The sequence below is a fragment of the Dioscorea cayenensis genome, chromosome 5 (genome assembly GCF_009730915.1).
Source record: "Dioscorea cayenensis subsp. rotundata cultivar TDr96_F1 chromosome 5, TDr96_F1_v2_PseudoChromosome.rev07_lg8_w22 25.fasta, whole genome shotgun sequence".
Lineage (NCBI taxonomy): Eukaryota > Viridiplantae > Streptophyta > Magnoliopsida > Dioscoreales > Dioscoreaceae > Dioscorea > Dioscorea cayenensis.
The window spans coordinates 29,515,564-29,543,128 of NC_052475.1; the positions used below are offsets into that span (position 1 = coordinate 29,515,564).

The following is a 27,565-nucleotide window of genomic DNA, read 5'->3' on the forward strand; positions in this document are numbered from 1 at the left end:
TGCTCTTCCACAGTGCCAATCTAGCAGGTTAGTCTTTGGCCAAAATATGTAGTATAAAACAAAAGCCAAAAGACACAAACCGACATATCTAAAAAGGGTCTTTGTAATAATAAACAGTAGATAGTTGCTAATTTTCTATTGTCCAGAAAATTGTACATCTTACATTCAAAGATCGAAAGTACATGCTAACAAAAGGAAACCAACAGTGACCATATTGAGATGACAACCATACATAGATGTCAAACAGTACAAAACACAATTAAGATCATTAATGTTTATTAAAACATCAGAGCAAAATATTGATACTTATAACCATTAAGACAACAATAATGTTCTGTAGGCAAAAAAACAATTGATGCTGTTAACCATAAATAAAGGCCTTGTCATTTAACACAAACATAGTGAAAAGGTACCAACGCAAGTGAACCAAATAAGTGACTACATGCTAATTTTCACAAACATAGTCCACAGAACTAACAAAAACAAAGTGCTAGGCTTCATGAAAAAGAACTCAATCAACTCATGCAACTGGGACTTCTACCTCAGGGGCCATCACCACTGGCGGCCGCATAAACTCATCCTCATCCTTTGGTGCATGAATGGTGACCAGATCCGGCAATGGTGTCATAGGCCCTTGCTTACCCTTTGGATCCCAATCAAGCATAATTTTGACCTTGATCCCAAGCACACCCTGACCAAGGATACATCAATACAACAAAGATATCAGTGCAACAAACATCATTATCAAAATTATGAAATCCAAAATGTAGATAGGCAGCCAAGAATGATGTAGACAATATGAGCTCAGAGGTGAGTCCGCGAAAAATGAGCGATACCCCAGCTTAAGATAAAAAAATTTGACACAGAATGCAGACAAAATAACAAGATCTGCTAACAGATAGGCCAGTGTGTGTGTGAGAGAGAGAGAGAGGACGCACCTTATTTGCCAATAAAAAAAGTAATAAATCTGAAAAAAAAAAATTGACAGCTGTTGAGAAAAGAGTACGGCCAAACCTGTCTTAGGAGAACATGCCGCACTGCTGAATCAATGTACTCATTGACAGGCTGGCCAGAAGAAATCATATAGCCATCCTTGAACTTCATAGATTTGGCACGTTGGGCCCTGAGCTTCCCACTCACGATAACCTATAAAATTATTCTTCTCATTAGCACTTCAAACTTCTGTACTACAATAGAATTTAGCAAGAATTAACTTCACATATACCTCACATCCCTTGGCACCACTTTCCATGATAAACCTGAGGACACCATAGCAAGCCCTGAAACACACATATATCACTTAGCCAGAACCATCAATAAGATCGCTAAGATGTAAACTATGCATTTGGCCATCTTTAAAACATGAACTTATATAAGCTTTAATATCTAAACAATAGGTCAGTAAAGCAAAAAAGATGACTACCACATGGTTGATGGAAAAGGCCAAAACAAGCAGCGGTTAGAATCAAATTGAAGAATGAGGACCTAACATGGAAATAAAATATTGGAGTATATTCCAAACTCCAAGCACATAATCAAGATGCAAGAAGCCTGACAAACTCCAGAAGTTATCTTTCAGCATCAAGAACAAAACTTCCAGTGCAAAATGCCATTGCAAAGGTAGGGATAAAATAGCAGATGCTAAAATTTGACAACAATGATATCAAACTGATGATAAAAGTGGGACCAATTAGCTAATATCCCTAATAAATAATAAAAAATATATTTTCAGAAATGTTGGTATGGATAAAATAAAACATGTGGCCGAAACAATACATAAACATGAAAATTGTCTTTTCATGATACTAGTGGAAAGCATGGCGGTATGATTTAGTCATCTTCCGACACAAACTTGGCACTGAACTACCTATTTGCTTTATAGATGACAGAGGCCAGCCAGACGAACAAAAGGAAATAAAAAACTCTTAAACAAATGGCAGAATCATATAACTGGGATCAGAAAAAGGCTCTAGCATTTGTCCATAAGTTGGAATGATGAGTTAAAGTAGAATCAACCATATTGAATTACAATAAAAGGTGCAGATTTGCAGATATGTTCATACTCTAATGAAAAAAAGACCTTGTTATTAAATTTCCCTTCAAGATATATGAAGGGAGAACAATTATTTGTTCACCAATATATGCAGTGAAGGACACAAACAGATGTTGTCATCCTCAGACACAAGACCGATATAAGTTACCGATATTGCTGTAAAGATGACTTGATCACATACAAAACTCACGAAAAGCAATTGCAATAAAAGACATCAATAATAACATAAAAGCAACCCGCAAAAAAAAATACGAGAACAAACCTCCGGACTGCAAGCCCTCCAAGGAGCTTATAGCGAAGAGACTCAGCCTGAGCAATGGCACAAAGACCCCTGTTGTTCACCTTCTCCGCATAAAGCTCCACACTGTTGTCAGGAAAATTGAATCTTTTCTGCACAACAGATGTCAGCTCCCTGATCCTTCTCCCTTTCTCCCCTGAATTAATCAACAACCAAATTCTCCAACACATGTAAAGCTTAGAAGAGTTTGTACTACAAATTTCATAAACCAATAACCAGATTATAAACCTTTGAACATAAATCCAATAAACCAATTTAAAATGACAAAACCTACAAATCAGATCAAAATACTCCGACTGTCAGGAGACAACACGAAAAAAACACATTTTCCCGAAAAGAGAACCAACGGAAACCAAATCTAGAGACCGACATTCAAAAGAACGTCAAGAATCCGAATTCACCACTCAAAGAATAGGGATAGTGTGATTACCTAGAACGTTCTGAGTACGGGTGGCACGGATAATAATCTCTGTGCGCATGGGAGTGACGCGCACCTCGACTCCAGAGTATCCATCTTCTGCGAGCTCCCTAGTGAGGACCTCGTTGAGCTCGGCGAAGAAGACGCCATCCGCCACGAACTTCAACCATCAGCACAAATCCAGAAGAAAACCATCGCTTTGGGACGAGAAGTAGCACGAGAAGGAGGATGGATTGGCAAGCACCTTTCGCTTCTTGCTCATCTGGGTCGCCATGTTCGTTGGAATCGAGACGAGATCGAGCTCCGGCGATGAACTCTCGCGGCTGCGGTTTTTGGGAAACCCTAAGCCCAAGAGAGAGGATGTTGGCCTTTTATATAGCTGAGAAGGGTGAGGGAAATCCAACGGTTGAGAGTGGATGGAACGAATCCACCGTCAAAGTGCCTCGAGATTAGCACTTATTTGAGCTGGGCCAGAGTAATGGACTGTTTGCTTGGGCTCCATTAGATATGAGCTTAAACTTTTTAATGGGCTTGAATGAATACTACTTTGGATGTGATTTTCCTTTTTATTTATTCATTTCAATTTTCATATATTAATGAGATGTTTGATTGAAAATATTTTATGTATGAGATGGTATGTTAGAATAAAGGTGTTGAAAATTTTTAAATTATATTGATTTGAAAAACATATTCAGTAAAATATACCATTTGACGGATGCTTCATGCTTGTTAATAATAATTATTTTATTTTTAAAATTAATTAACTTTTAAATAAAAAAATTATTTTTAGTGTGCTTATGCTGTCAGTTGTTGGGTTGAACCATTTAAAATAAAATAGCTTTTTCTAAGTATTTATAATTACAAATAATAAATTTTTGTGTAGTGTGAGATTTCATCGGTTTACAAATAACTAACCATCTATCAATCTATTGCTATAAAAAATTTTGTATAGGGTGTTTGTGTCATGTTGAGGAGGCTGATTTAAATGTCATCTCGCACAAAGTAAAGATATAGGTATATTGAGTGATTAACTTCACCCTAATGCGCATCTCTAACATAATTTATTCATATTTTATTAAAAAATATTATAAATAAAATTTTAAAGTCATGTAATTTTAAATCCCCTTAACTAAAACAAATATTGTGATTTAAAATTAATGAATAATTATAAATTTATGTAATTATACATACCAAAATCTCATGGGAGGCATGTGTGTATTGTATGTGCTCATATGGTGTGTTCGTCATCAATACACATAATTATGAGTTTACATAAAACATGCATTTTATAGAATTTTGTTTGCAAAAATAACATTTATAAATAATAATAATAATAATAATAATAATCACTTCTCTTTGTTTTGAATTTGAAAGACACATCAATGAAATATCAAATCATTAAAAAGAAATATATAAAAAAATACCAATTATAATTTGAAAATCTTGAGCATATATATCACAATTTACAATGTTAAAATTCACAGCATTTATGGTTATAAAACTTCATAAACAATAAAATAAAATAAAAAAAGTCACCGTAAAAAAATTTTGATTGTGAGCCCATAGATCTTATGGATATCAAAACATGTTAACCTAATTTAGGTCAATGCATAATTTTGTTACTCTCAATAGTCTTTGACCTAAAACTTACATGTGATCTTATATGAGTTCAATTTTAATTGATTTTCTATGGCTATTGCATAACATAATCAATTTATTTAACCACTAAACATGTACCTTACCATACTTTACAACATGTATATTCTATACAAATAAATTTAATTTAGATCAGTCATTGTAAGACTTATATATGATCAAATAAAATCTGTCACATTCACAAATTAGTATGTTACTTTTTAATTATATTTGTTTACGATGAACTGAATTAATCATACATCATGTTAAGTTCGCTCTCATAGTCTAACTTTAAAACAAGACAAATCAAGCAATTAATTTTTACAATATCAGGCAATTGTAATAGACCTAATATTTAGCAAACTCTTAGAGTTGTTGTTTGCCGCATTCTTCTCATTGAACACCATTGCAGGTGGATTTTGCTTGGGTTGTTGATCCCAGAAACTCGTTACAATGGGAAAACAACTCGACATAAAAATTGTTGACTTTGAGAATGTTAATGTTGAGTCGTTGAATTAAATTGATGTTGCGGGATGAGATTGTCAGCAATCTTTGATTCATGATTTTGGGTAATCTCGTTTATGAGAATGCGGTTTTGGTCGAGTAAATTTTGAACTTGAATGAGCTTCCTTTAAAATGTTTGTCTAGCCCGTGGAGTAAGCATGTTCCCTTCCATTTGCAAATTATTTTTTCCTTTTATCTCATAGCTCAATTCAATCCTACAAATCTGCATAACTAAAATAAAAAACTGTAAAATAAAATAAATGAAAAAAAAAACACAAAACTCATAAAGGTATGTTATAAAGGATAAAGAATTACAAGCCTCCTAAAGAAAAATTTTAAACATTGATAGATTTATAAAGCAAGTAAATAATTTTAAAACAAGAAAAATGCACAACAATAAAGTGCATGGAGCTTTTCCATAAATATTGGACTGTTGTAATGGAGTGGAAATTAAAAAGACATTTATAAGTGAATTCCACATAAGGGGAAATCTAGTCCAATAAAGACATTAAAGATGTCTAAATTAATTGATATCAAATTTAGTTATAAGCAAAGAGCATGGTGATAAACTTTTCTCCTTTAAACAATTCATGACCAATCTTATAATTTAATGTTTTTTACATTAGAGACATCTAAGAGCATAAAGACAACCTTCAAAAAGTAAGATGCAATGAAGTTAGTAACCATGCAGAGGTTAATTGTAAACATGACAAAAGAGAGTTTTTTTCACTTAACTGAATATGTAAAACAATATTGGCTATCGATAAATTTACACCAAAGAGTCATAAAACATAAAGATACTGATCAAATTCAAATATCTTAAGTAAAAAATAAAGATCAATTGTCTCTCATGCTCCAAAAAGTAAATTGAAGAATTATTGTGCATTTGAAGACACTACTATCTCGCGAGCAGAATCAATATCGCATTTCAACAAAAAAATATAAAAAATTATAAAATAATGAGATATAATATTTTTACATAACTTAAAGAAAATGTGAAGAATAATCATCATCTCAAGTGTTACAAAAGCGGAGAATCAATAGGTATCTAACGATAAATTAAATTAAGAACAAAGAAGATGGTTGAAATACTATAACTTTTTCCCCCGTTGAATATCGACCAATTTTTATATATTTAAACTTTTTTTCTTTCAAGCTCAAAAAACACACTCTAGCATTGGACTCAAAATCTAGTAACAGTAATCGTGAAAAAGTCATTACATGGGGTGGAGAGGAAATGGGATTTTTTAACAAAATAAATTTGGAGAGTTTCTCTTAGAAGAAACATTTTGCAAATCTCCTAAAACAAAAGAGATAGAAAAAATAAAGGAACAACCGTCAATTAAGAAAGAAAAAAAAAATCAACATCTCCACCATATATAAAGAAGAAAAGTAGATTTGATGTGGTCTATGTAAGAAGAACCTTTAACTTTTATAACATCCATTTCATATCAGATCGAGCACAAAGTCGACAAGGAGAAAATAAGAGATTGATAAAGAGAGTACATTGATTTAATGAGGAAGGATAGACTGTTTTGAGGTGTTTAACCTATAAAGGAAATGTTGGGTCCAGCCCATTTGTTGGGTTGGCCCATGTTTAAAAATGAAGCTATGTTGACTTATGGAGGAGGGCTTAAAGGGAATTTCACAAGGGTAAATGCTCTCATCTTTGATGAGAATGAGGGTGTGACTATTCATGGTTTTTTTAGGGGAAAAAGAAGAATAATCTAAGGAAGAGAAGGAGGAGCTAGGGTTCTTGGAGAAGACAAGATTGGAAGGCTTCATCGCCGGATCTCTCCTAATCCTTTGGTTTGATCCCTCAACTCTCATTCCTTGAGGTCCCTTTTGTGAACCATCCTAGTGTATGGATGATGTATGAGTGTTGAATCTCTTTTTCTTGTGAAATTCATGTTCTTTTGCATGTACTCCTCTAGTGAGCTAGAGAGATCTTGTTGTTATCCCATAAGTCAACATAGTGGAAAACATGTTTAAGAGCTCATGGAGTCCGCGTGGTTTTTCCCTCGATTTGTAGGGTTTCCACGCTAAAAAATCGCTTTCTTGTGTTGATATATGTTTGTTCATCTCATTCTAACTTGAATGAGGGGTTTAATAAACTTTTTATGAGTTGTTTTGAAGCTTTGAGCCTCAGAACCTTTGGGAGGAGCATTAGTCCTCAGGGAAGACTTTGAATCGATTTTTGCAGCTTATGCGACGTGACACTGGGCCGCATGGAATCTCCAGTGAGCTTAACGGGGTGTACGCGCGCATGACCCCCGTGATGTGAACAAGATGTTTTGCTCATGCCGTGCGGCTGAGAGAGACTCACGGGCAAGCTTGCGCCCGCGAGATTTTCCAGATGAGGTTCACGGGCAGTTTGCGCCCGCATACCGACCATGACGCGAATAGTAATGAGTGAAACGATGCAGATGCTACAGTGTATATTAGCTACAAGAATTCCGCAGTTTTTCACTGTTTCAAAACCCGTTTAAACCCCAACAGGAAAAATAATAAAACTTTGTAAAGACAATTTTCTACCTTCCTACTAATGTAAGTAGCAATGTATGCCATCAAATATTGGATCTGTGAGGTATTTCTCTTTTGAAATTGACTCATCAACAATTACTTCACAGCACATTTTTTTTTAACTATTTTAAGTTTGAATTATTTGATTATATTCAAAACATGTGTTTGTTTAGTCAATGGTTTAACCATGTTATTTTTAATATTCAACTTATTAGGTAATATTATTAATATGAAATATTTTACATTTATATATAACACGTTTTATGTAATTCAAAGTGTTAAAATTTTAAAAAAATATGAGAAGAAATTAATAACTTTATTACTCATATGTACGTATTTATAAAACAAAGAATCAATCTTGATTCTAGTAAGCACACCTAATGTGTGCATATGACGATAATATATAGTTTGTAGGTAAAGTACTAACATAAACACATAGATTGGAGCCTACTGAGACTTAAACTTGATAATTTTATTTAAATTAAACTTGAATAAACATACTAAAAAAAAAATCATATTTTAGACATACACTTTTAAAGAATTGAGTTTTTGAAAACAACTAGTATCGTGTTAGAATACAGTATTTATTGTAATAATTTGATTTATCCAAATGCACCATCATCTCCATTCTTTCCATTATTTTGTGGGTTACTCCACCACCATGATTCAATTTTTAAGTTAATCAAAATCTCATAATCTCATGTGTTTATTTTTCAAAAAATACAAGATATAAATATTATCTTGGTCAAAAACATACAAGATATTAAATATTATCTTGGTACGTAGGTCAAGCTTTGTATCATGGTTGTTATATAGAATAGATCCAAAGTCCCAAGTCTTTGTCTTTGGATTAATAGAGAAGAATAACTTAAAGGAGACAAATGGTCAAATAAATAAATAAATAAATAAATAAATAAATAAATAATATTGTTGATTATGTGATGACATTAAAATTAAGCAATCAGTTGACATTTATTAGAAATAAATTCATACCACCACGAATGTTTTTAAAATATAAAAAAATTATAATAAAATAAATTATCTGATATTAAAATAAAAAATTAATGTAATATTTTTTTTATCATTACCAACACACCATGATTTTTTTTACAAGATAGATAAGTTATTCAGCTTAAATTAATATTGTAAATGGGAGCTTTCCTCCCACCTTTAACTTAGTGAGAGAAAAAGTTATAATTTTTTTTTTAATGTGAAAGTGATATTACACAATCCAAAAGAAAAGAATGAACTATTATCTAATTAATTATAAATTTTTTTTTCAAAAAAACTCTTTGTAAATATTCTTGTTATAAAAAAACTGTGTTACCAACTACTTAAAATTATTATTGCATCACTTGAAGATTTTTTTAAAAATATTATTTATGTTTATGAGAAAAAGATACAATATAATAAAAAAGTATCATTACTTCAACAAAAAGCAAAGTGTAGAATATCATCATTTCTAAGTATATCCCAAATTTCCATTTTTTTGAATTTTTTCATTCATGCAAACAGTCAATCATAAAAATAGAACCAATACATAATAATTTTGTCAAAACCTAAATGCATTATCAGCTTCATACAAACGCTTGCCCTATCCATAATGCACTAACGCACACATATAAGGCGTTTTATTTTTGAAAAATCTTTATTTTTTTTTTATAAATAAATATTTTTATAATTATGAGGAAAACATACTTGACATAAAATATATCACAGTGTTATTTTTTTTAAAAATATTTTTTTAATCATAATGTTCGAAAATAAAAGCAATATATCAACCAAGACTTATAAAATTATAAGAATTTAATGGCATTTAAAATTAAAATTAATAAACTATCTTTTTACCCATTTTATAGGTGAAAAAAAATTATGGCACAAGTAAAATATTTTTTTCTAGAAAATAAAAATAATAATAATTTTTTTAAAAAGACGACAAATACTAGAACCCAGGGAATGTATGTGTGGGGAGCAAACCTCAACACTAAGCGGTTGGTAAAAAAAAATATTATTATGTTCTTTTTCAACACAAAATTGGGAGGGACATTTTTAATTATAAAAAAACACTTAATATTTATTAAAATAAAATATATAAAAATAAAGTATAGGGGTATATTCCTAAAATAAAAAAAAGTTTAAGGGTCGATATATAAAAAGTAGTCCCCAAAAGAACCGCATTTATATCGCAGCCCGTGCAGTCTGAGCCCACGTTTCTCTCCCTTCGATGCGATCTCCGAAGCGAGTGGGCAATTCGAGCGAAAGGGGGCCAAAATAGGAGCAGATCCGTTGAATCCTTTCGAATTTCTTGCCCTTTTCGAGCATAATCCCATCCAAAGATTCGTCGGAAAGCGTTGCCGATCGCATTTTTTTGGCTGTCTCAGTCGCTGAATCCGCTATCGGAGGTGAAAATGATGTTTTTTATCGCCTTTTGCACCGATTTTTGGTTTGGATTCCTCGAATTTGGTCAAGAATTTCAAAAAAGGGCGAATTGAGGCCTATCAGGAGCCGATCTGTGGGTTATCGTAAGGGGAAACCCTAAAGACAGGTTCTTGTTGCTTCCTCTGAAGCTTGTGTTTGTGCATTCTTTAGGTTAGGGTTAGGGTTAGGGTCTTGAGGCTCCAGCGCCGGGTCTGCGATGGCGGACGAGCGCTTGAAGGCTGTTTTGGATGATGGAGGTTCTGAGGAGGAGGTGGAGGAAGAGGAGGAAAACGTTAGGCTTGACCTAGGGCTTTCATTGGGAAGCTTGGTTCCAGTGGAGGGGTCGTCAAGCAGAGCAACGAGGGAATCTAAACCCATGAAGGATGGGGGGAGGAGTGAGTGGAGCAGTAATTGGGACCTGTCCATTGGCAGCTCGAGGTTAGGGGAAAAGTATGGACTTTGGAGCGGATGGCAGGGGGAAATTGAGGAGGCTTTCGATGTTGAAGCGGAGGACAACGATCTTGAAGACGGAAATGCTTTTATATTGGAGGGTGCTGAATTCGGAAGGGATTTCCATCACAAGCGGCCCAAAGTTCTTGATTATTGCTTGTGAGTTGTTCATTCACGAATTATAAAGTTCCTCTAATTTTTTTTTTTTTAAATGCATTCATCTTCTATGGATTCTTTGCTACTTTAATTGTGAAGAATGGACCTGTAGCAATAGTTGTAGCCTGCAACTTGTCCAAGTCTGATTATGCATGGGGCTCAAGTTTGGGTCATTTAAAAAATTTATGGAGTTGAATTTTAACTATACCAAGTTGAGGTCAAAATAGTTTGAATGTGTATCAAAATGATGTGTGTCAATATAATTACATAATATTGTATGTAATATCTGTTGTTGCTTTCATGTGTTCTTTAAATTAATTACAAGTTTTTAGGTTTTCCCATGGGAGATGAGATGGTGGGTTGTAGGATCATATTTTTCTGGGTGCACACAAATTGAGTTTCGATTTGTTTGAACTTTAACTTAAATTGTATATTGACAAGGTTCTCTTGTTTGATTCAAAGATGAATTGAACTCAAGCTTGCCTTTGTGGGTTTTCTTCAAGTTTAATTTTCTTAAACTTTGCAGTTCTTGATAAAAAAGTCAAGACGGGTGGGTGCAATCAGTTATTTTCCTCAGCCAAAGCAAATTTGAACTTGTTTGATATTTAATATAACGAAATTCACACCAAGGTTCTGGATCATGAATCAAACTCAAATTCTCCTTTTGAGATTCATTCTTGTTTGTTACAGATTTTGACAAGCGGTATGATGGGCAGATGGAATCATTAAGTTTCCTCACTAAGCTTAGTTTTAAATGGTTTGAACTTTAATTTATTCAAATTGTCATGGCAGTTCTCTGCTTGATTCGGATTTTTTTCCTCGCACAAAAGTTAGTATAGGGGGGATTCTGACATTTACTTACTTTTGAATATGAGTTTTAATTTAACGAAATTCATGCGAAGGTTCTTAAGTTGGATTCAGCATGGACCAAACCCAAAATCACCTTTGTGAAGGCTCTTTTGAGTTTGTTATGGTTGTAGTCGTTCACACACACACACACACACACACAAACGAAGGTAGGGATCAACTATTCATTCTGATTCAGTTGTCTGAATATGCCATGCAATAATAATAATAATAATATTATTATTATTATTTTTGGAGAATTCCCCTTTTAATGTCATAGATAGTTATACAGATATTTGCTTAAACAACACTATTTTCTTGCTTCAATTAAGTATTTGCTTTGTGGATGCTTTGAACCACCTATGTGCCAATAATGTCTTAATGGAATATGATGTCATTTTGATTTTTTTTGAGGGTTATGCTTGTATAGATTTGAAGAACTTTGCTTTCCTCCTCAGACAAACTCACGACTCTAATTGTTGTTTTTCAGTAAGTTGGTAGCAGCTTAATCTAGATATGGAAACAAATGCTAAATATGAGCATGAAAAGTCTGATAATTTAACATACAAGTCAAAAATCTCAAGGTAGGGAAGGAAATTATATAAAACAATTATCACAAGAGAACAAGAATTATTTTTAGATTTCTATAGGTTGTGTATTATATGCAAATTAGTTGGCATTCTTGCAAATTTTATTGTACAAGGGATTAGTGAAATTATTTTTTTTTTGGAAACTGCCATTATAATTCCTTGATGTTGTTAGTTCTGAACCTATAGATTAGAAGTGCCAATTATGACAATTTAAGAAGTGTTTTCTTTGTTAAGATTGGTTCCAATCCAAATTGTATGGAATTTCTCAATTTTTTAATATTGTGTTCTAATTTGTACGATATAAACATATATTTTGCTGCCATATCATTTAATGCTGGGTAATATTTTGTGATCTAAATTTTAATAGTTAGTGTTTCCTGCATCTTCCTTTTAAAGCTAGACTTGTGGTAATAGAATCCTTTTACAGTGGGGGCAGGTATCATGCAACATCTTCTATGGGTATTGAATCATCTGCTCTTCCCCCCATTGCTGATCAGATTGGTTTGCAAAGTTCAACAATTCCATTTGAAAATAAGGCTGTTCTTGATTTGAGCCCTATGCAAAGTGATGTTGGGATTTTAAAACTCAGTGAGTCTGGTGATGGAGGCGAGGATGGAGGCAGCTCTGGTGTCAGGAATGGTGAAGATGTTGATGTTCGGATGGATCTCTCTGATGATTTACTGCATCTGGTAATGTTTCTTGTCTTTTTGGAGAACCATGTGTTCATTTGTCTGAAATTTGTCCCAGCCTAGTTATTCTGTGTTTTTGCAGGTTTTTTCCTTCTTGGGCCTAAAAGATTTATGCAAAGCCAGTGCAACCTGCAAGCAGTGGCAAGCAGCTGCTATGCATGAGGATTTCTGGAAGTGTTTAAATTTTGATAAGACACAAATCTCCCAGCAGAATTGTAGGGATTTCTATCTTTACTTTTTTGTTTCTTGAAACTTGTGAATTGCCTACTGCCAAAATAACTTTGTGAATGGGCTGGGATTTTTTTCCCCTCTCAAACTAGGTGATACCAGGCAAAATGATAGATCTATAAAAGAATAAGGCTATGATATTCTGTGCATATGTCTGATGAAAATGCGATTTCTACCAACATGAAACCATAATACTGTGCAGGCAAGGAATCTATGAAGTTTTACTGCAACCCATTCAAAGGCCTTGCTCTTAGTTTATAAAGGAAACCTTGTGTTTCTTACTCTTTATGCTGTTTACACATAATTCTAATATTTTCTTCTGTGCTACAACTTAAACTTCATTGTGAAATTAATTGTATTCCATCTACTAGTGAATCAGCCTTCAAAATTTTAAATGCTTGTATGATTCTAGAATCTGACAACTTCTGGTGGAACCACTCTTCCTTGCCTTCAGATGGAACACAATTTACAATGATCTTAGCTTTCTTTTAGCTTTCTGATGTTATCAATTCATGCTGTGTTATCATCCTACGGTGCTTTTACTGTTCTAATCATTATTTGTGATTCTTTGTTTTAAGTGTTCTAAGTCATGGTGTGGAATCAACTTCTCATGTTAAAAATTTATGATGTGCAATTATTATCTTACAAACAAACAATAAAAAGAAATTTGAAATGACCAGCTGTTGAATTTTTTAATTGGACTGATTTTTTTACTATCTTTATTTTGCATGATAACTATCCTAAACCTTACTTATGATCATGAAACATTACTGTGTTACCTTGGAGTAAAAGTCTTAATTGTTTGTAATCGATGATGCTTATTTGGTCTCTGATATATTGCTTTTGCAGTTGAGGCCATTTGCCTCCATTACCCAAAGGCAACTTTAGTTAATTTAGTTGACGTTCATGATGCTGATGTACTTGTGATGGACGCCATGACCAATCTCAGGTTCTGCTCTTTTTACGTGTGATTATGATCTTGTTCATTTGTTTTCGATCTTTCTTAAATGGCTTATGGTTCATGTTGGTTTTCAGGCGTCTAGAGACTTTGGTCTTGGGTGGAGGGCAGCTGGGAGATAGTTTTTTCTATGCTCTAACAGATTGCTCGACATTGAATTGTTTGCGCATTTCTGATGCATCTCTTGGAAATGGCATGCAGGAGATAACTGTGAATCATGAGCGTCTGCGTGATCTTCGTATTTTGAAGTGTCGTACGCTTCGCATTTCTATCAAGTAAAACTCTTTTCAAGTGTAGTTGATGATCCAATAATATAAATATTGATAACTAACGGGAACTTATGGACTTGACAGATGCCCTCAACTGCAGACCTTGTCCTTAAGGCGCACCGGCATGGCTCATGCTTTTCTTACCTGCCCCATGTTACGTGAACTTGATATATCATCCTGTCATAAGCTATCCGATGCTGGAATTCGTTCTGCGGCTACTGCTTGTCATTCACTAGAACAACTAGATATGTCATTCTGTTCATGTGTCAGTGATGAAACTCTGCGTGAGATAGCTTTTGCTTGCCCTAATCTCAGTGTCCTTGATGCTTCATATTGTCCAAACATCTCACTTGAGGTTAGTATTGTGAATCATGTTCATCGGTTATATTTCTTTTGATCGACTTGATCTGACATTTTTCATCTTTGATGAAGTCGGTACGGCTGCCCATGTTGACTGATCTAAAACTTCACAATTGTGAAGGCATAACTTCTTCTTCGATGTCTTCAGTTGCGTATAGTCATATGCTGAAGGTAGATTGTATTCCCGTCAAAATGTTCAAGATACAGAATGTTTCTGCTTGTTTTTCCTTGATTCTCAGCTTTTTTTGTTGTTTGTTTGTTAATTTATTTATTAATTAATTTTTTTGCAGGCATTACAACTTGATAATTGTGGTCTATTAACATCTGTTTCGTTGGATCTCCCATACCTACAGAATATTAGTCTTGTACATTGTCGAAAGTAAAGGCTGACTCTTGTATTTATGAGATGTGTTTTTTTTTAATCCTACAGATAGTTGCTAATTTTCTATCTTTTCCCATAGGTTTGTTGATTTGAATCTACGGAGCCCTGTCCTTTCATATATAAAGGTTTCTAATTGTTCTGCTCTACATTGTATCAACATCATCTCCAATGCGCTTCAGGTTAGCTTGTGTTAGATTTGAGCACAATTTACTGTATACCTACTTTGTTGTTGAGCTATAACCATGAAGCATTTTTTCATACAGAAATTGGTGTTGCCCAAGCAGGAGAGCTTGGCGACTTTGTCCTTGCAATGCTACCAGTTGCTTGAAGTGGACCTCAGTGATTGTGAATCTTTAACAAATTCGATATGTGATGTTTTTAGTGATGGTGGTGGTTGTCCAATGCTGAAATCATTGGTTCTTGATAATTGTGAGGTCTGTATTCAAAATTTTCCTTATTATTTGAGTGCATATGAATTATTGGATATTGAGCTTAATTCCTTTTGAGTTTTTGGCTTTTAAGATCATGAAAAATATTTGTACAAGATGGAGGCCATCTGCACAAACTAAGATTTTTACTTATAATAATATTTAAGTGAAGCAAATTTCCACATTAACAAAATTTGAAATTTGAAATATTGCAAGAAAAAATTTAAAGCATCTGTAGATATGTATTTAACCCATGGCTTGGTAGAAAATGCTGTATTGAGTTCTTAAATTTTGACCTTCATTTTGAAGGTAATGAGACGTAGTTGATGATATATATAGATGACTTCTATTTTCTGGGATCATCACCTTATGCCCTGTATACTTATTTTTGTTTCTTCTAAATACACTTATGACTCTTGATATCTTTAAGGCACACAACACATTGATGTATGCAGGTCTTGCTAAATACATGTGTCACTTCTTGTTTGGTATAGTCATGATAAAGAATAGAGTTTCAACATTTCAGCAGTTGATCCCTATGTTGCTGTTACTTTTTTGTACTAGTAATTCAAACTACTTTCTGCACTTATGGCCTTGTTATGATTATTCTGTTGCAGGTGTTTTTGTTTTTGTTTTGTTTTGTTTTGTTTTGTTTTGTGTATGAGTATTCACTTGAAACTGACGTTTCGTGCGCTTCACTTGCAGAGCCTTACCATGGTAGGTCTCAGGAGTAGTTCACTGGTCAGTCTCTCTCTTGTTGGTTGTCGTGCTATGACTGTTCTTGAGCTTTCGTGCCCAAATCTTAAGAATGTAAATTTAGACGGTTGTGATCATCTTGAAAGAGCATCATTCTGCCCCGTAAGTGAGGTTTTTTTTTAATCTATTCTGTGTATTTACGATTACATTTGCAACATCAACTGTTCATGCATGCTTATTGCCTTATCTTTAATGGTTGTGACATTTCTTTTTAATATTTCATCTTTTTCCCCTCATCTCTTTAGGTTGGGCTTGGCTCTCTTAACTTGGGAATATGCCCAAAATTAGCTATTCTTCAAATTGAAGCCCCGAAGATGTCAGTTTTGGAGCTGAAAGGGTGTGGTGTGCTTTCTCATGCTTCCATCAATTGCCCTTGTTTGACATCGTTGGATGCTTCCTTTTGCAGGTAAAATTTTTTTGGTTGCAGGCATTGGTCATTTTAAATTCTCCTCTTGCTTGCACTAAGGTGTTAATTTCTTTTGCGCTTTTACAGGAGATTCAGGGATGATTCGTTGTCAGCAACTGCTGCTTCATGCCCTCACATTGAATCTCTTATCTTGTCTTCATGTGTAGCTGTAGGATCAGATGGGCTTTCTTCCTTGCACTGGCTTCAATATCTAACCCAGCTTGATTTGTCATACACATTTCTAATGAACTTGCAGCCTGTTTTTGAAACTTGCTCACAGTTAGAGGTAAACCTCAAGTTCTAACATCCAGTGACATGAATATGTTTTAATACTGTTCTTTTGAAATAGAATAGTTCTATTTTATGTTTAAAGAATTTTGGTTTAAAAGTTTCTCATGGCTGCATTCACGGGATTATTTTTGTTGTTATAGTTTGTATTCTTTTTCCTTGATATATATCAAGCTTCTTCTGGAACCTTTTTCAATTATAGCAGGGCAACAAAATGTTTTGTGCATCTTTTTTAAACTTGACTGTAGTGGTTTCTGTATTTTGTTCTTTTTGGCTCCACTTTTTCAGTTTATAACTTCAAATTTACTTTGGAGCAGGTAACACAACTAACAAATTTGGTACATTGTTTTGTTTCTGGAAGCCACTTTATTGTGCTTGTGTTTTTAACCTTTTTTGATTTTATTTTATAGCTTATTGTGTCTTGTCAAATTGAAATTTTCACTTGTCATGTTTCTGTCTAGGATGCATGCTATTGTATGTGTTAAATTTATTAGTATTAGGAATAATTCTGACAGCGAATTGCTTCCACTGGCAGATTTTAAAACTATCCGCCTGCAAATACTTGACAGATACTTCTTTGGATGCTCTATATAAAGGAGGGGCTCTCCCAGCTCTTCGCGAGTTGGACTTGTCATACTCATCAATTGGGCAGTTGGCCATATCGGAGCTTCTTGCTGCTTGTACGAATTTGGTCAATCTGAATTTGAATGGTTGTGCAAATATGGTCGAACTTCTTTGGGGAACTAGCAGTAGTCATTCATCAGACATGCTGGTTAGTGATTGCCCAGCTAATTTGGAAGTCATGGAGAGTGATGGCGAATCATTCAGAAAACCTGAGCGTCTGCTTGAGATCCTCAACTGTACCGGGTGTCCGAACATAAAGAAAGTCTTAATACCTCCAGCGGCCTGGTGTTTTCATCTGTCCAAACTAAACCTTAACTTGTCTACAAATCTGAAGGAAGTTGATTTAGCTTGTTCCAATCTTAGCAGTCTGAATTTGAGGTTTGTTATCCTTCCAGAATATCACACTCTCGCTTCTATTTTGTTTTAGCACTCAAATTGTTCCTTTCTTGTTCTTGTCATAATGTTTCTGCTTTGACAACATGCAGCAATTGTAGCTCATTGGAGATTTTAAGGCTAGATTGCCCAAGGCTAGCAAACCTCCAACTTCTGGTAGGGGTTGAATACTCATGGCCTTGTTTGCTATACAATGTGAATTTCACGTTTGCCTTTTGTTTTAATATTTTTTTATAAAACATGGTTCATAGGCATGCGGCATGCTCTCAGAAGAGGCCTTAGAAGCCGCTGTATCTCGATGTAACATTCTGGAAACTCTGAATGTGCATTCCTGCCTGAAGGTAAGTCCGAAATTGTGTACTACTCACCTCTTCCTAGTTTATTGCATGCCCATCTCAGAGATCCACTGAATTAGTCACCGTGAAAAGGAGAATGTTAGTCTCATCTAATTTTTCCCTGTTTCATTCAAACAGATAAACGCTGTGTATTTGGTGAAACTAAAAGTGACATGCCCCAGCCTTAAGCGCATCCAGAGCAGCACATGATTGCAGAGAGTGAGACTTGTTGTGCAGTAGAAACCATGCTCCGTTCTTTCGACATGGGAAGTTGGCATTTTGTAGTAGAATCACCGGACTTAGGTATAACTTGTTGGTAACCATGATCATGTTTGTAAATATATCTATACACATATATGTAGTCTCTATGAACGAAATAGTGGCGGATCTAAAACTGTTGCCCGAAAGCAAACATTCTGTAGTGTGATGATGATGTAGATGAGTTCAGACGAGTTGTTTTGATACCTAAAAAGGTCTTGATCCTCATCTTCATAGTGAAGTGCCTGCTTTTGTTGTTTTTAGCTTGTTCGCCGGTTAATAGGGATGCTTCTGATCTCTTATATAAGTGTCTCTTCCCATGCTTTCTGTAAGGAAATTACAGTTGTTGAGATTGGCCAAGGATTGGTTTTTGAGTATTTGTTCGTCATGAAAGAGCATGAAAATTTTTAGTTGTGTAAATAAAGCTTTCCATTGATTTAGATCTATTATTTTCAAGTTCCGGAAGTGATTGGAAGTGTAACTTTACATGATTTTTGTTACTCTTTGCTAAGTGATTGCAACAAAAGTTGTTTTTCCGTATTTTTTTTGGACAGGTTTTGTGAAATTATATGTTCAGGAACGCAACATAATTGCAAATACACAACCAATATGGAATGGCATGATTCAAAGCAGAGCTTCAAGTTGCTTAAGTTCAGGGTCAAGATCATCAGATTTGGTTTCATTGTTGTTCTGGTTGCTTGGGATCCTATATGCTTCAGCAATGGCCTGCCCTTTTTCTAGCAACTCTGAAGGCACAGTTCCTAATAGACTGCACCAAAACATAACCATTAAAAAAAGAAATTTAATTTAAGATATTTGAGTTGAAAGGAAAAAAAAAACTCTACATGACATGAATTTTGAGATTAAGAGTTTCTTTGCTTTACACGGCTTGCCCACAATTTAAAAAAAAAATTCAGTATGTTTATATTATAAATTACCTGTCCAATGCTACCAAAGCAGTATTGATCTTGCTCTTCATAGACTCAACAGAGGCTGTTGGATCATTCCTTGAAGCATGGAGAAACAGTGAATCAAGGTCTTCTAAAGCTCTGAAAATTTAGGCCAAAATCAGAGCTTTTCAAGTTTAAATTAATGGATATATTTAAAGACACTCCATTCAAAAACCTCAAGCATTCATCAACAGCATTTGAAGCTATTTTTCCCTTCCCATCATCATCAGCATACTGTGCCACCTATAACACAAATAATATATATATATAAGAAAAATAATGTCATCTTGTACACAACTAATCCATCTTATTTCCCTTATTTAACCAAAACAAACACATGAAAACTTTTCCTTTATCAAATTGTTTGATTTTTAATCTACATTTTTCTGGTATTGCACTTCATATCATCTTATCATTCTAAGTTCTAACCAACAAACTCAATGAAAATAAATTATGCAAATATAAGTATTTCAATAACACAAACAAATTAAAACATACCGCGCGAATATTGACACGAAGAGATGCTGCCGGACCAGACCGCAACAATGATCGGCAAATATCGTATTTCGGTTGTTCAATCTCCAAAGATTTCTCTACAAAATGAAATATACATACACACACATATACATATTATCATAAGACAAATAAATATACTATTAGAAAAAAACATTTACAGTTTTGATTTTTTTCATTACCCAAGTCCTTGAATTGATCTTGTGTTAATAGAACAACAGGAACATAGGCCTCCAGAGGATCCAACTTCTTCCTTAGATCAACAAATTATGAAAATTAATTCTTAAAAAAGTTCAATTTTTTTTTTTTTGGAATTCATGAACAAATATGATATAGGATTGAACAATGAATCACATACTATAAACACTAGAAAAACACAGTGAGAAATTAATTAAAATTCATTCTATATATAATAATGTGAGAAAAAAAAGTTTGTTTTGCATTAATTGCTTTTCATCACTTACCGCTTAACATACTTGTCGAAAGGGCTACCCGCATTGGCGGCATCTGGTGGAAAAATGGATCATCATCATCAACCGTTGGATGAAGATCAAGCGGTGGAAAAGGAGATGGATGGAAAAGCTTACGATTAGGGAAAGTGGAGAGAAATACGGCGGCGATGGAGACGAACCGTCGCGTGACCTGGCAAGTGGTATCCCAGGGAGGAGGTGGAAGTGAGGAAGAGGCTGAAGAGGAGGAGGAGGATGAGGAGCACACGGTGGGGCGGTGAGATGAGCGGCGGAGGAGAGCACCACGCGAGCTGAGAGGAGGAATGGAAGCCATTCGTACGAACAACGATGAAGAGAATGAATGAGACTATGAGAGAGAGAGAGAGGGGATGGATCATGGAAGAAGAGCAATGGCTTATCTGACACGTGGCTATAAATGATTGGTTGTTTAACTTTGTATGGGGCCCAGTAACTTTAATCTCAACCGTTCATCTCCATCAATTAATTAACCTTTAGTTTGTTTTTTTAAAATGTATAGTGCTACTATGAAAACCTGAAATTACGTATGTACCCTTTCTAAGTTCTAACTTCAAAAGAATAATGATAGATGGGTGACCATGGAATAAATAACATATTATATAAAAAATTATAGGAAATATATATACACATGCCTATAATATAAAATAGTTTTTTTAATAATATATAGAATGACTTCTAAAACATAAAAAATAAAAAAAAAGGTTAAAATATCATTTTCCACATCTACCCGTCAATGAACTCATAGCTTAATAGTATGACCCCACTCATATAAACTAATGATAGAAAATTTTCATTACCCGGAGTTCGAAATTCTCCTTGTTGCAATGTGATAGTAATGGACTCTTGGTGTACACTTGAGCTTGTAATTTAAACTTCGCATTCCAGGAGTGAGAGCGTAATATTGGATAATCAATCTCCTACCTAGCACACACCCCTGACTAATTGTACTTGTTGCATTTGATATATATATAGACGTAATAATCAGAATTTTACAATGGTGCATGTGGAATTCGGACAACAGTTGATCTTTAACAAATAGCGTCCCTGCTATTGAAGTAAAAACCCTAGCCTAGAAAAGAACCCTAATTTCCACAACTAAACCTTTTCTAAGAAAAAATAAATAGTGCCACTACTATACACCCATGAAACTTATAACTGTCATAATACTACTGCAAGCCACAATACAAATGCTAACAAATTTAGAAGAATTCTGTAACATATAACATCTGCTTATGTCGACAAGCTATGATTACATACCATATTTTCCTAAACATACAGTTCATTACATCGTCCGAGCCACACTTGATCGGAACTGAAACTCACGCCCATAAACACATAGATTCCATATCTAAACACATACAATGATACAAATACCAAACCTTCAGCAGTTAATTATAAGATCATCATAAATTGCAAGAATAAACATAAACAACTTCAGGAATTGCATTTGATGACACAACCTATTAAAACCATGGATTTAAAAGAGTAAAACTTCCACATGAAACTAAGCGAGCAGATGACAATTCCTCTGGTGAAAGAAACATCAATTTCACAGGGAGGACTTAAACCACAACATGAAGGTAAGAATGAAGAGAATGGCAACAATCCCAGCTGAAGAACCTCCCACCCTGTGTATCAAGTATGGGTCGCACCTCATGAATCTCCGATCGCAGACATAAGTGATGTTAATGGCTATAACCAAGAAAATAAGAGCCAATGGTAACAAGAAGATAAAACCACCGCCTTCTGACTCAGTTTCTAGCTCAACTGGTGGTTTCCGGTCGATATATAATGGTGATAACACAGCAAGAAGCACCAGAGTAATGGCGGCTAGCTTCTCAGAGGAAGAATGCCTAATCTCCATGGAGCTCTAGTCACAGCAATCACTTCTTTCTTCCCCTAGAGAAATTTATGTAATCAGATGAAGAAATCTCCAGAGGAGTAGAAAGTCTAAAGACAAACCATTATGCGAAAAGATGGAAGTCTAAAGCCATACCACCATTATGCAAAACCTAAAAGATTTTAACCTGTTCATTGCTTGTTCTCTATGGCTTCTCTACTCATAGCATTTGGTTCAGGGTTAGTCAGGTAATTGTCCAACAAGAGAAGATTCTTATTCCGGGTTAAGTTATGGTGGGCGCCCGAATAATGTGCTCAATGCAAAGGAGGTTCTCTTGCATTAGGAATGCATGCAAGTGCAATGGAATCAGATGCCTTTGTGAAGTTTCAAAGATAAAAAGGAGGATATGCTTGAACAAGCAATGCTAGGTCAGGAATAATATAAAGATAAGATCAGTAGTTGTCAGAGTATCACCTCCGGGTTGGCAAAGCAAATTACAGCTGATGTTATATGATGCGACAATGCATATCACTAGCTTTTTTTTTTTTTGGCCAAGATGAGTGGCTCGCTAAGAAAGGAAGAAACGTGCACAAACCTCGATGGAGCAAGTGGGGGCAGGGCCCGCGCACACATGGGAGCTGGGACCACCCACACACAACCATTACTCACGCTCCCAGAAATGTGCATTCACCCATAATTCGAACTCTCACCATATGTGAAGAGTTCTAATGGGGACCTGATTACCAAGTAGACCATTTGGTCATTAGTATATCACCAGCAGCTTTTAGTGGCCATTTTTATCAGGAAATTAGCTCGGGCAGGCATTCTCTGGAGTAACATTGGTTTTTGCAACAGGCATAGGATGTATAAGAAGGGATGCAATTAGTCAAAAAGAAACCATCAGATAAGATACACGGAATGATGTTCTAAGAAACCTTTAATGTTAGTACAAGATAATTGAAAAACAAAAAGTAGATTCCAAATGGATGACTAATTGGAGAATTTTTGGCATCCTTTTGGCAATGCATATATATGTGGTTATTGATGCTGTCCTTCTAAAGCTATTGTTCGTACAGAAAATTACATTTTATACAAACCACTCTTTAGACCAGAGTTGTTTAAAAGTTCAAGCGGAGGACTAAAACAGTAGAACTAGGGACAGAACGAGCAATGCATGAAATTTTCCATGCATAAATGAATAAGGAATTCATAACATATCCATAGTCATAACCAAAGTAGAGCACAAACAGCCATGAGTGTCAATCAAAAACCTCCTCTTCAAATTAGCATTAATCTGAATGTCATCTCGAGATTTTTTATGTTTCACAGTTTAGGCTGCTGCAATTTCTGATATTATGAGAGGAAGGAAAATCGTCAAACTATCATGGGAAACCCATGTGCACAACTAACACTAGGAAGTTGTATACAAATTAAGTCTTACTCTTGATCCCATCAGCATATCAATATTAACACATCAGATTTTGAGCTTCTTCACAAAAAACGAAATAAATTTCCCTATTCAGAATACTCAACCAGAATATGAAAGACAATACGAGAACTTACCCTTATACTCTTTAAATGTTTCCAACTGACCAAACAAATATAGTATAAAAAATCTGTATTCCACTTGAGCCCATGCATGAAAACCACAAAAAAGTTTGCATTTATGATTAATCCCTGCACTTGAATGAGCTAAATGCACATAACATCTATTTACCTCAATAACTATCAGAGTATAACATAAGAGACGAAAGATCATGTAAAGCATGTACCTCAACCAATCAATGTATGCATGTGCAACGGAGTAAAAAATATTGTAAATTTAAGAAGGAAAAGCAAAGGGCTGACATGTATGTTTATCTTCTCTTCCATTTTTTTTAAATACACACAAACACACTCAAAGGAAGGTGACATGCAGATCAACCAACCAGGAAGGCACCAGTCAAAAAATAATGGTGGGCAGGCATAGGGAAATTCAGAACTAACTTGTAAACCGATTCACAAAAATGTAAAGAAATATATCTATATATATATGCATATATATGATTTGATTTTAGGATTTGCAATATCACAACAGATATCTCACAATTTCAATGAACATCCACAGAAGATTCATTAATGTGGATTGGAACCTGATAAAATATTCAGAGATGGATTGACAAAGCAGTCTTCTAGTGTACAACAAGTCACAACTTGAAAATTAGGAACAAGGAAGTGCTTAAACCCAAACCAATTTAGGAGAAGAGAAACCCAGGTCTCAAGTAGCCAACTCTTTGTAGATTCTGACCACAAAACACAACACATCCTTCAATCACCTGTAAATTTAAACAATGAATTATTTAATATCAAAAGTTTATCTAAAAATTTCAATGTCAAAAAGAACACCAATCCAAGGCATCACTCACCTTCTCTGCACAGCTTTCCACAAATACCTCCCGCTGGCCATATCCCAGAATACCCAAAGTCCATCTCCAATTGCCTGTTTGAATATTTGCATAAAAAAATTAACATAAACTTGTCAACTGATCCCAAAATACGAAAAATAAGCAGGCCACAGTTGACCTATAAATACAAAATATATATTTGAAGAAGGTTATGAAAAAAAAATAATGTTTAGTCAAAATCTCAATTGTATTAAAATACAGAAAAAAATGCTTAATGGCAACATCTCTAAAAGACCAAAATGAAAACATAAAGCAAAATACTGTTTTAAAACATGTAAATGTTTTCATATCAAAATCTCAGCTTTTTTTTGCCACATCAAGTCAATCTAATAAAACTCCTAGATCAACAAAACTGCACATGATTATTCAATTTTCACTAATAACCAAATTCAATTGAACTCCACTTCTAAAACCATCGAACAACAGGGGAAATTACGGCATGTCTTGTGGCAATGAGCCATATAAACTCTTGAAGGTATAACACAATAACAAACTTAGAAGCGGCTTTCTCTCTGCCTCCTAATCAGCATCAATTACCACAATGGATAAATGACACAAATTTGTCACCTAGAGAACACCGGCTAGTGGTACTTCTTAATTATGTCCACCAAACTATACCCAGGGATCTTTTTCAAATCCTGCTTCATCATCATTTTCCTCAACCTCGCAGCATCTTCCCACCTACCAGCTTCTGCGTATATGTTTGACATGAGCACATAGAATGTTACATTATGTGGGTCCAACTGGAAAAGCTCTTGTGCTACAAGCTCAGCAAGCTCAACATTCACGTGGATCCTGCAAGCACCAAGTAATGCTCCCCATATTCCTGAATCTGGTTTCACCGGCATCCTTCTTATAAATTCAAGTGCCTCATTTAATTGACCAGCACGGCCAAGAAGGTCCACCAGACATGCACAGTGTTCGATCGTAGGAGTAATGCCATAATCTCTTCTCACGCTGTCAAAATGCATAACTCCTTCTTCTACCAGACCTGAATGGCTGCAAGCTGCTAAAACCGAAGTAAAAGTGAAACTATTTGGCCTAACCCCCTCAGCTTTCATCTGGGAGAAAAGCTCCAGCACATCTTCTGCTTGTCCATGAGTCGCATAAGCCCCCTATAATGGCACTCCAAGAGACTACGTCTCTTGAGGTTATTCTTGTGAAAACATTTCTGGCACATTCTAAACTCCCACACTTTGCATACATGTCCAACAAAGCATTACCAATTCTTACATCACTTTCTAATCCCTTGCTTCTAGCAAGTTCATGCATCCATTTCCCAGTGTCAAGAGCTCCTAACCTGGTGCAGGCTGATATCACGCTGACCAATGTAACACTATCAAATCTCACCTTCTCGGTGAGCATCCTTCGGAAGAGTTTGATTGCTTTGCCTCCATAACCACTCTGCTCAAACATTGCGATCATGGTGTTCCATGAAACCAGGCTTCGAAACTCCATCCCCTCAAAGAGTTGTCTAGCACTGTCGGTATTCCCACATTTGCCATACATAGCAATCAAAGCATTCACCAAGGGAAGATACAACCTCAATCCTGATTTAATCACCATCGCATGAATTGATTTCCCAGAAGGAAGATATTCAATTCCCTCACAAGCTGGAAGGACACTCACAAGAGTGACCTCATTAGGCTGCACTCTGGAAGCCACCATCCACCGAAAAACAGCTAAGGCCTTCTCGTAAGCCCCATTTTGTGCATAACAGGCAACCATAGCAGTCCAAGAAACAATGTTTCTCATTTCCAACCCATCAAAAATAGTCTCTGAGTCGTGAATCTCACCACTGCAAGCATACATTGTAATCAAAGAACTTTGAACATAAACATTCGAACGAAACCCATGCTTTATCACATTGCAATGAACCTGTTTCCCTTCCTGCAGTGCAGTAAGGACAGCACAAGAGCGAACTACAAATGGAAATGTAAAGTGATCTGGTGAGAGGCCTCGGTGGTGCATTTCTTTATATAGCAGTGGAACTTCGGTGCATGGGCCAAGGTCAGCATATCCACGGATAAGGGAGTTCCAAGAAAAAGAGTCTGGGTGAGGCAAAGCATCAAATAGCTTGCGGGCATAGCACATTGACTGGGAAAGCATGGAGGCTAAAGAGATGAGCTTGGTAGTCAATGCAAGATGGTTGCAGAGGCCATGGATTAGGAATTGGGCATGGATGCATTGGAGGGAGGAGATGGAAGGACAGGAGTTCAGAAGGTCCTTGAAAGGAACAGATGGGCCTGGAGGGAACAAAGGGGAGGGTTTCAATTGGATGGCTCTCAACATATTCAGTCTTTGATCAAGTGCACGAAGAATTAATAAAAATAAACAGCAAACACTATCCACAACTACCACTCTTCATTTCAGGCCTTCTAATCAACAACTGAGAGAAAACCCTAGATCACCAAAACCGCACACTAATGGCTCAATTTCCGTAAACATTGAAATTAAATTGAACCAACCATCGCCTTTGGGGCCCAATCACATGCTTCTCAAATCAAAATCAGCCTTTTTACCACTGCAAATCAATCAATGGAGAAAACCTAGATCACCAAGACCGCAAATTAATCGCTCAATTCCCATCAACAACAAAATTCAATGCACAATCATCCAACAGGGCAGTAAATAACCAAGAAAATCACATCCGATAAATCAAAATCTCACCTTTCATTTATAAAGGTCAATTCTCAAACAGAAGAAGGAAAAAAACCGGCAATCCACATGAAATCCAACCCTCTATTTACACCAAAACTCACATTAACTCCAATTCAAAATCAACCAAGAGGGAAGATAAAAGTTTTTTTTTTTAAAAAAAGCGCAACCTTTCGCAGTCCAACCCTTCTTCCATTCTTCGCACCAACAGCGTCGGCGTTATCCTCGTTCTCGGGAACGTTATCTGAGATAGTGGGCGCCGATCCGATCGATCTCCAAGCGACGTATCCAGCAAGCGTCGCCGAGAGGAAGACAAGGATCAGACGCAACGGGCACATCGTCTTCCAATTTTCCTTCAAAGTCTACCCGGAAATCATGGCTGAAATATGTACATCAACTCTCAAAAA

General features: G+C 35.4%; 5 protein-coding genes and 1 long non-coding RNA gene across 7 annotated transcripts; 1 reads left to right on the forward strand and 5 right to left on the reverse strand.

Annotated features, from left to right (window-relative positions):
* Positions 1–332: 332 nt before the first annotated feature.
* LOC120260515 (40S ribosomal protein S3-3) lies at positions 333–3,123 on the reverse strand. Its single transcript, XM_039268003.1, has 6 exons — positions 3,014–3,123; positions 2,782–2,929; positions 2,316–2,487; positions 1,226–1,280; positions 1,015–1,146; positions 333–691 (listed from the first exon to the last, which is right to left on the reverse strand). The coding sequence occupies exons 1-6, from the start codon at positions 3,041–3,043 to the stop codon at positions 521–523; spliced, it is 708 nt and encodes a 235-aa protein (XP_039123937.1). The 5' UTR covers positions 3,044–3,123; the 3' UTR covers positions 333–520.
* A 6,502-nt stretch (positions 3,124–9,625) lies between these two features.
* On the forward strand, positions 9,626–18,528 carry LOC120261205 (F-box/LRR-repeat protein 15). Of its 2 annotated transcripts, XM_039268990.1 has the most exons (17): positions 9,626–10,458; positions 12,319–12,580; positions 12,663–12,795; positions 13,658–13,757; positions 13,844–14,041; positions 14,120–14,390; positions 14,468–14,566; positions 14,686–14,774; positions 14,857–14,956; positions 15,041–15,211; positions 15,911–16,063; positions 16,207–16,367; positions 16,455–16,653; positions 17,191–17,657; positions 17,765–17,828; positions 17,924–18,013; positions 18,146–18,528. In XM_039268990.1, exons 1-17 carry the CDS (start codon positions 10,067–10,069, stop codon positions 18,215–18,217), a joined length of 3,021 nt encoding a protein of 1,006 aa, XP_039124924.1. In that variant the 5' UTR covers positions 9,626–10,066; the 3' UTR covers positions 18,218–18,528. The 2 variants fall into 2 exon arrangements, with proteins under 2 accessions (XP_039124924.1, XP_039124925.1); XM_039268991.1 differs by lacking the exon at positions 9,626–10,458 and having other exon boundaries at positions 12,357–12,582; positions 12,664–12,795.
* A 213-nt stretch (positions 18,529–18,741) lies between these two features.
* Positions 18,742–20,576, reverse strand: LOC120261207. The gene is made up of 7 exons (XM_039268993.1): positions 20,316–20,576; positions 20,193–20,235; positions 19,911–19,981; positions 19,714–19,808; positions 19,391–19,458; positions 19,204–19,314; positions 18,742–19,034 (listed from the first exon to the last, which is right to left on the reverse strand). The coding sequence occupies exons 1-7, from the start codon at positions 20,509–20,511 to the stop codon at positions 18,890–18,892; spliced, it is 729 nt and encodes a 242-aa protein (XP_039124927.1). The 5' UTR covers positions 20,512–20,576; the 3' UTR covers positions 18,742–18,889.
* Positions 20,577–21,604: 1,028 nt separating this feature from the next.
* On the reverse strand, positions 21,605–22,625 carry LOC120261209. The gene is made up of 2 exons (XR_005536572.1): positions 22,179–22,625; positions 21,605–22,115 (listed from the first exon to the last, which is right to left on the reverse strand). It is a non-coding gene; the product is annotated as an uncharacterized LOC120261209 (long non-coding RNA).
* Positions 22,626–24,144: 1,519 nt separating this feature from the next.
* LOC120261208 lies at positions 24,145–27,528 on the reverse strand. Its single transcript, XM_039268994.1, has 3 exons — positions 27,329–27,528; positions 24,462–24,535; positions 24,145–24,371 (listed from the first exon to the last, which is right to left on the reverse strand). Exons 1-3 carry the CDS (start codon positions 27,494–27,496, stop codon positions 24,368–24,370), a joined length of 246 nt encoding a protein of 81 aa, XP_039124928.1. The 5' UTR covers positions 27,497–27,528; the 3' UTR covers positions 24,145–24,367.
* LOC120261206 (pentatricopeptide repeat-containing protein At3g12770-like) lies at positions 24,621–27,320 on the reverse strand. Its single transcript, XM_039268992.1, is given in 2 exon segments — positions 24,621–25,615; positions 25,617–27,320. Coding segments are annotated over 2 exon segments (1,710 nt in total). The 5' UTR covers positions 26,793–27,320; the 3' UTR covers positions 24,621–25,081.
* Positions 27,529–27,565: the final 37 nt, after the last annotated feature.

What these genes read in the sequence shown, in the direction of transcription:
- LOC120260515 (XM_039268003.1), bottom strand. Translation starts at nt 3,043, where the DNA reads ATGGCGACCCAGATGAGCAAGAAGCGAAAG. An exon ending in CCGTACTCAGAACGTTCTAG is followed by an intron (nt 2,488 to 2,781) that starts GTAATCACACTA and finishes TGATTAATTCAG; the next exon opens with GGGAGAAAGGGAGAAGGATC. An exon ending in GGAGGGCTTGCAGTCCGGAG is followed by an intron (nt 1,281 to 2,315) that starts GTTTGTTCTCGT and finishes TGTGTGTTTCAG; the next exon opens with GGCTTGCTATGGTGTCCTCA.
- LOC120261205 (XM_039268990.1), top strand. Translation starts at nt 10,067, where the DNA reads ATGGCGGACGAGCGCTTGAAGGCTGTTTTGGATGATGGAGGTTCTGAG. An exon ending in TCATCTCCAATGCGCTTCAG is followed by an intron (nt 14,957 to 15,040) that starts GTTAGCTTGTGT and finishes TTTTTCATACAG; the next exon opens with AAATTGGTGTTGCCCAAGCA. An exon ending in ATGTGCATTCCTGCCTGAAG is followed by an intron (nt 18,014 to 18,145) that starts GTAAGTCCGAAA and finishes TCATTCAAACAG; the next exon opens with ATAAACGCTGTGTATTTGGT.
- LOC120261207 (XM_039268993.1), bottom strand. Translation starts at nt 20,511, where the DNA reads ATGGCTTCCATTCCTCCTCTCAGCTCGCGTGGTGCTCTCCTCCGCCGC. An exon ending in TTCGTGTCAATATTCGCGCG is followed by an intron (nt 19,459 to 19,713) that starts GTATGTTTTAAT and finishes TTTGTGTTATAG; the next exon opens with GTGGCACAGTATGCTGATGA. An exon ending in GCTGTTGATGAATGCTTGAG is followed by an intron (nt 19,315 to 19,390) that starts GTTTTTGAATGG and finishes CTAAATTTTCAG; the next exon opens with AGCTTTAGAAGACCTTGATT.
- LOC120261208 (XM_039268994.1), bottom strand. Translation starts at nt 27,496, where the DNA reads ATGTGCCCGTTGCGTCTGATCCTTGTCTTCCTCTCGGCGACGCTTGCT. An exon ending in GAAGGGTTGGACTGCGAAAG is followed by an intron (nt 24,536 to 27,328) that starts GTTGCGCTTTTT and finishes ATATTCAAACAG; the next exon opens with GCAATTGGAGATGGACTTTG.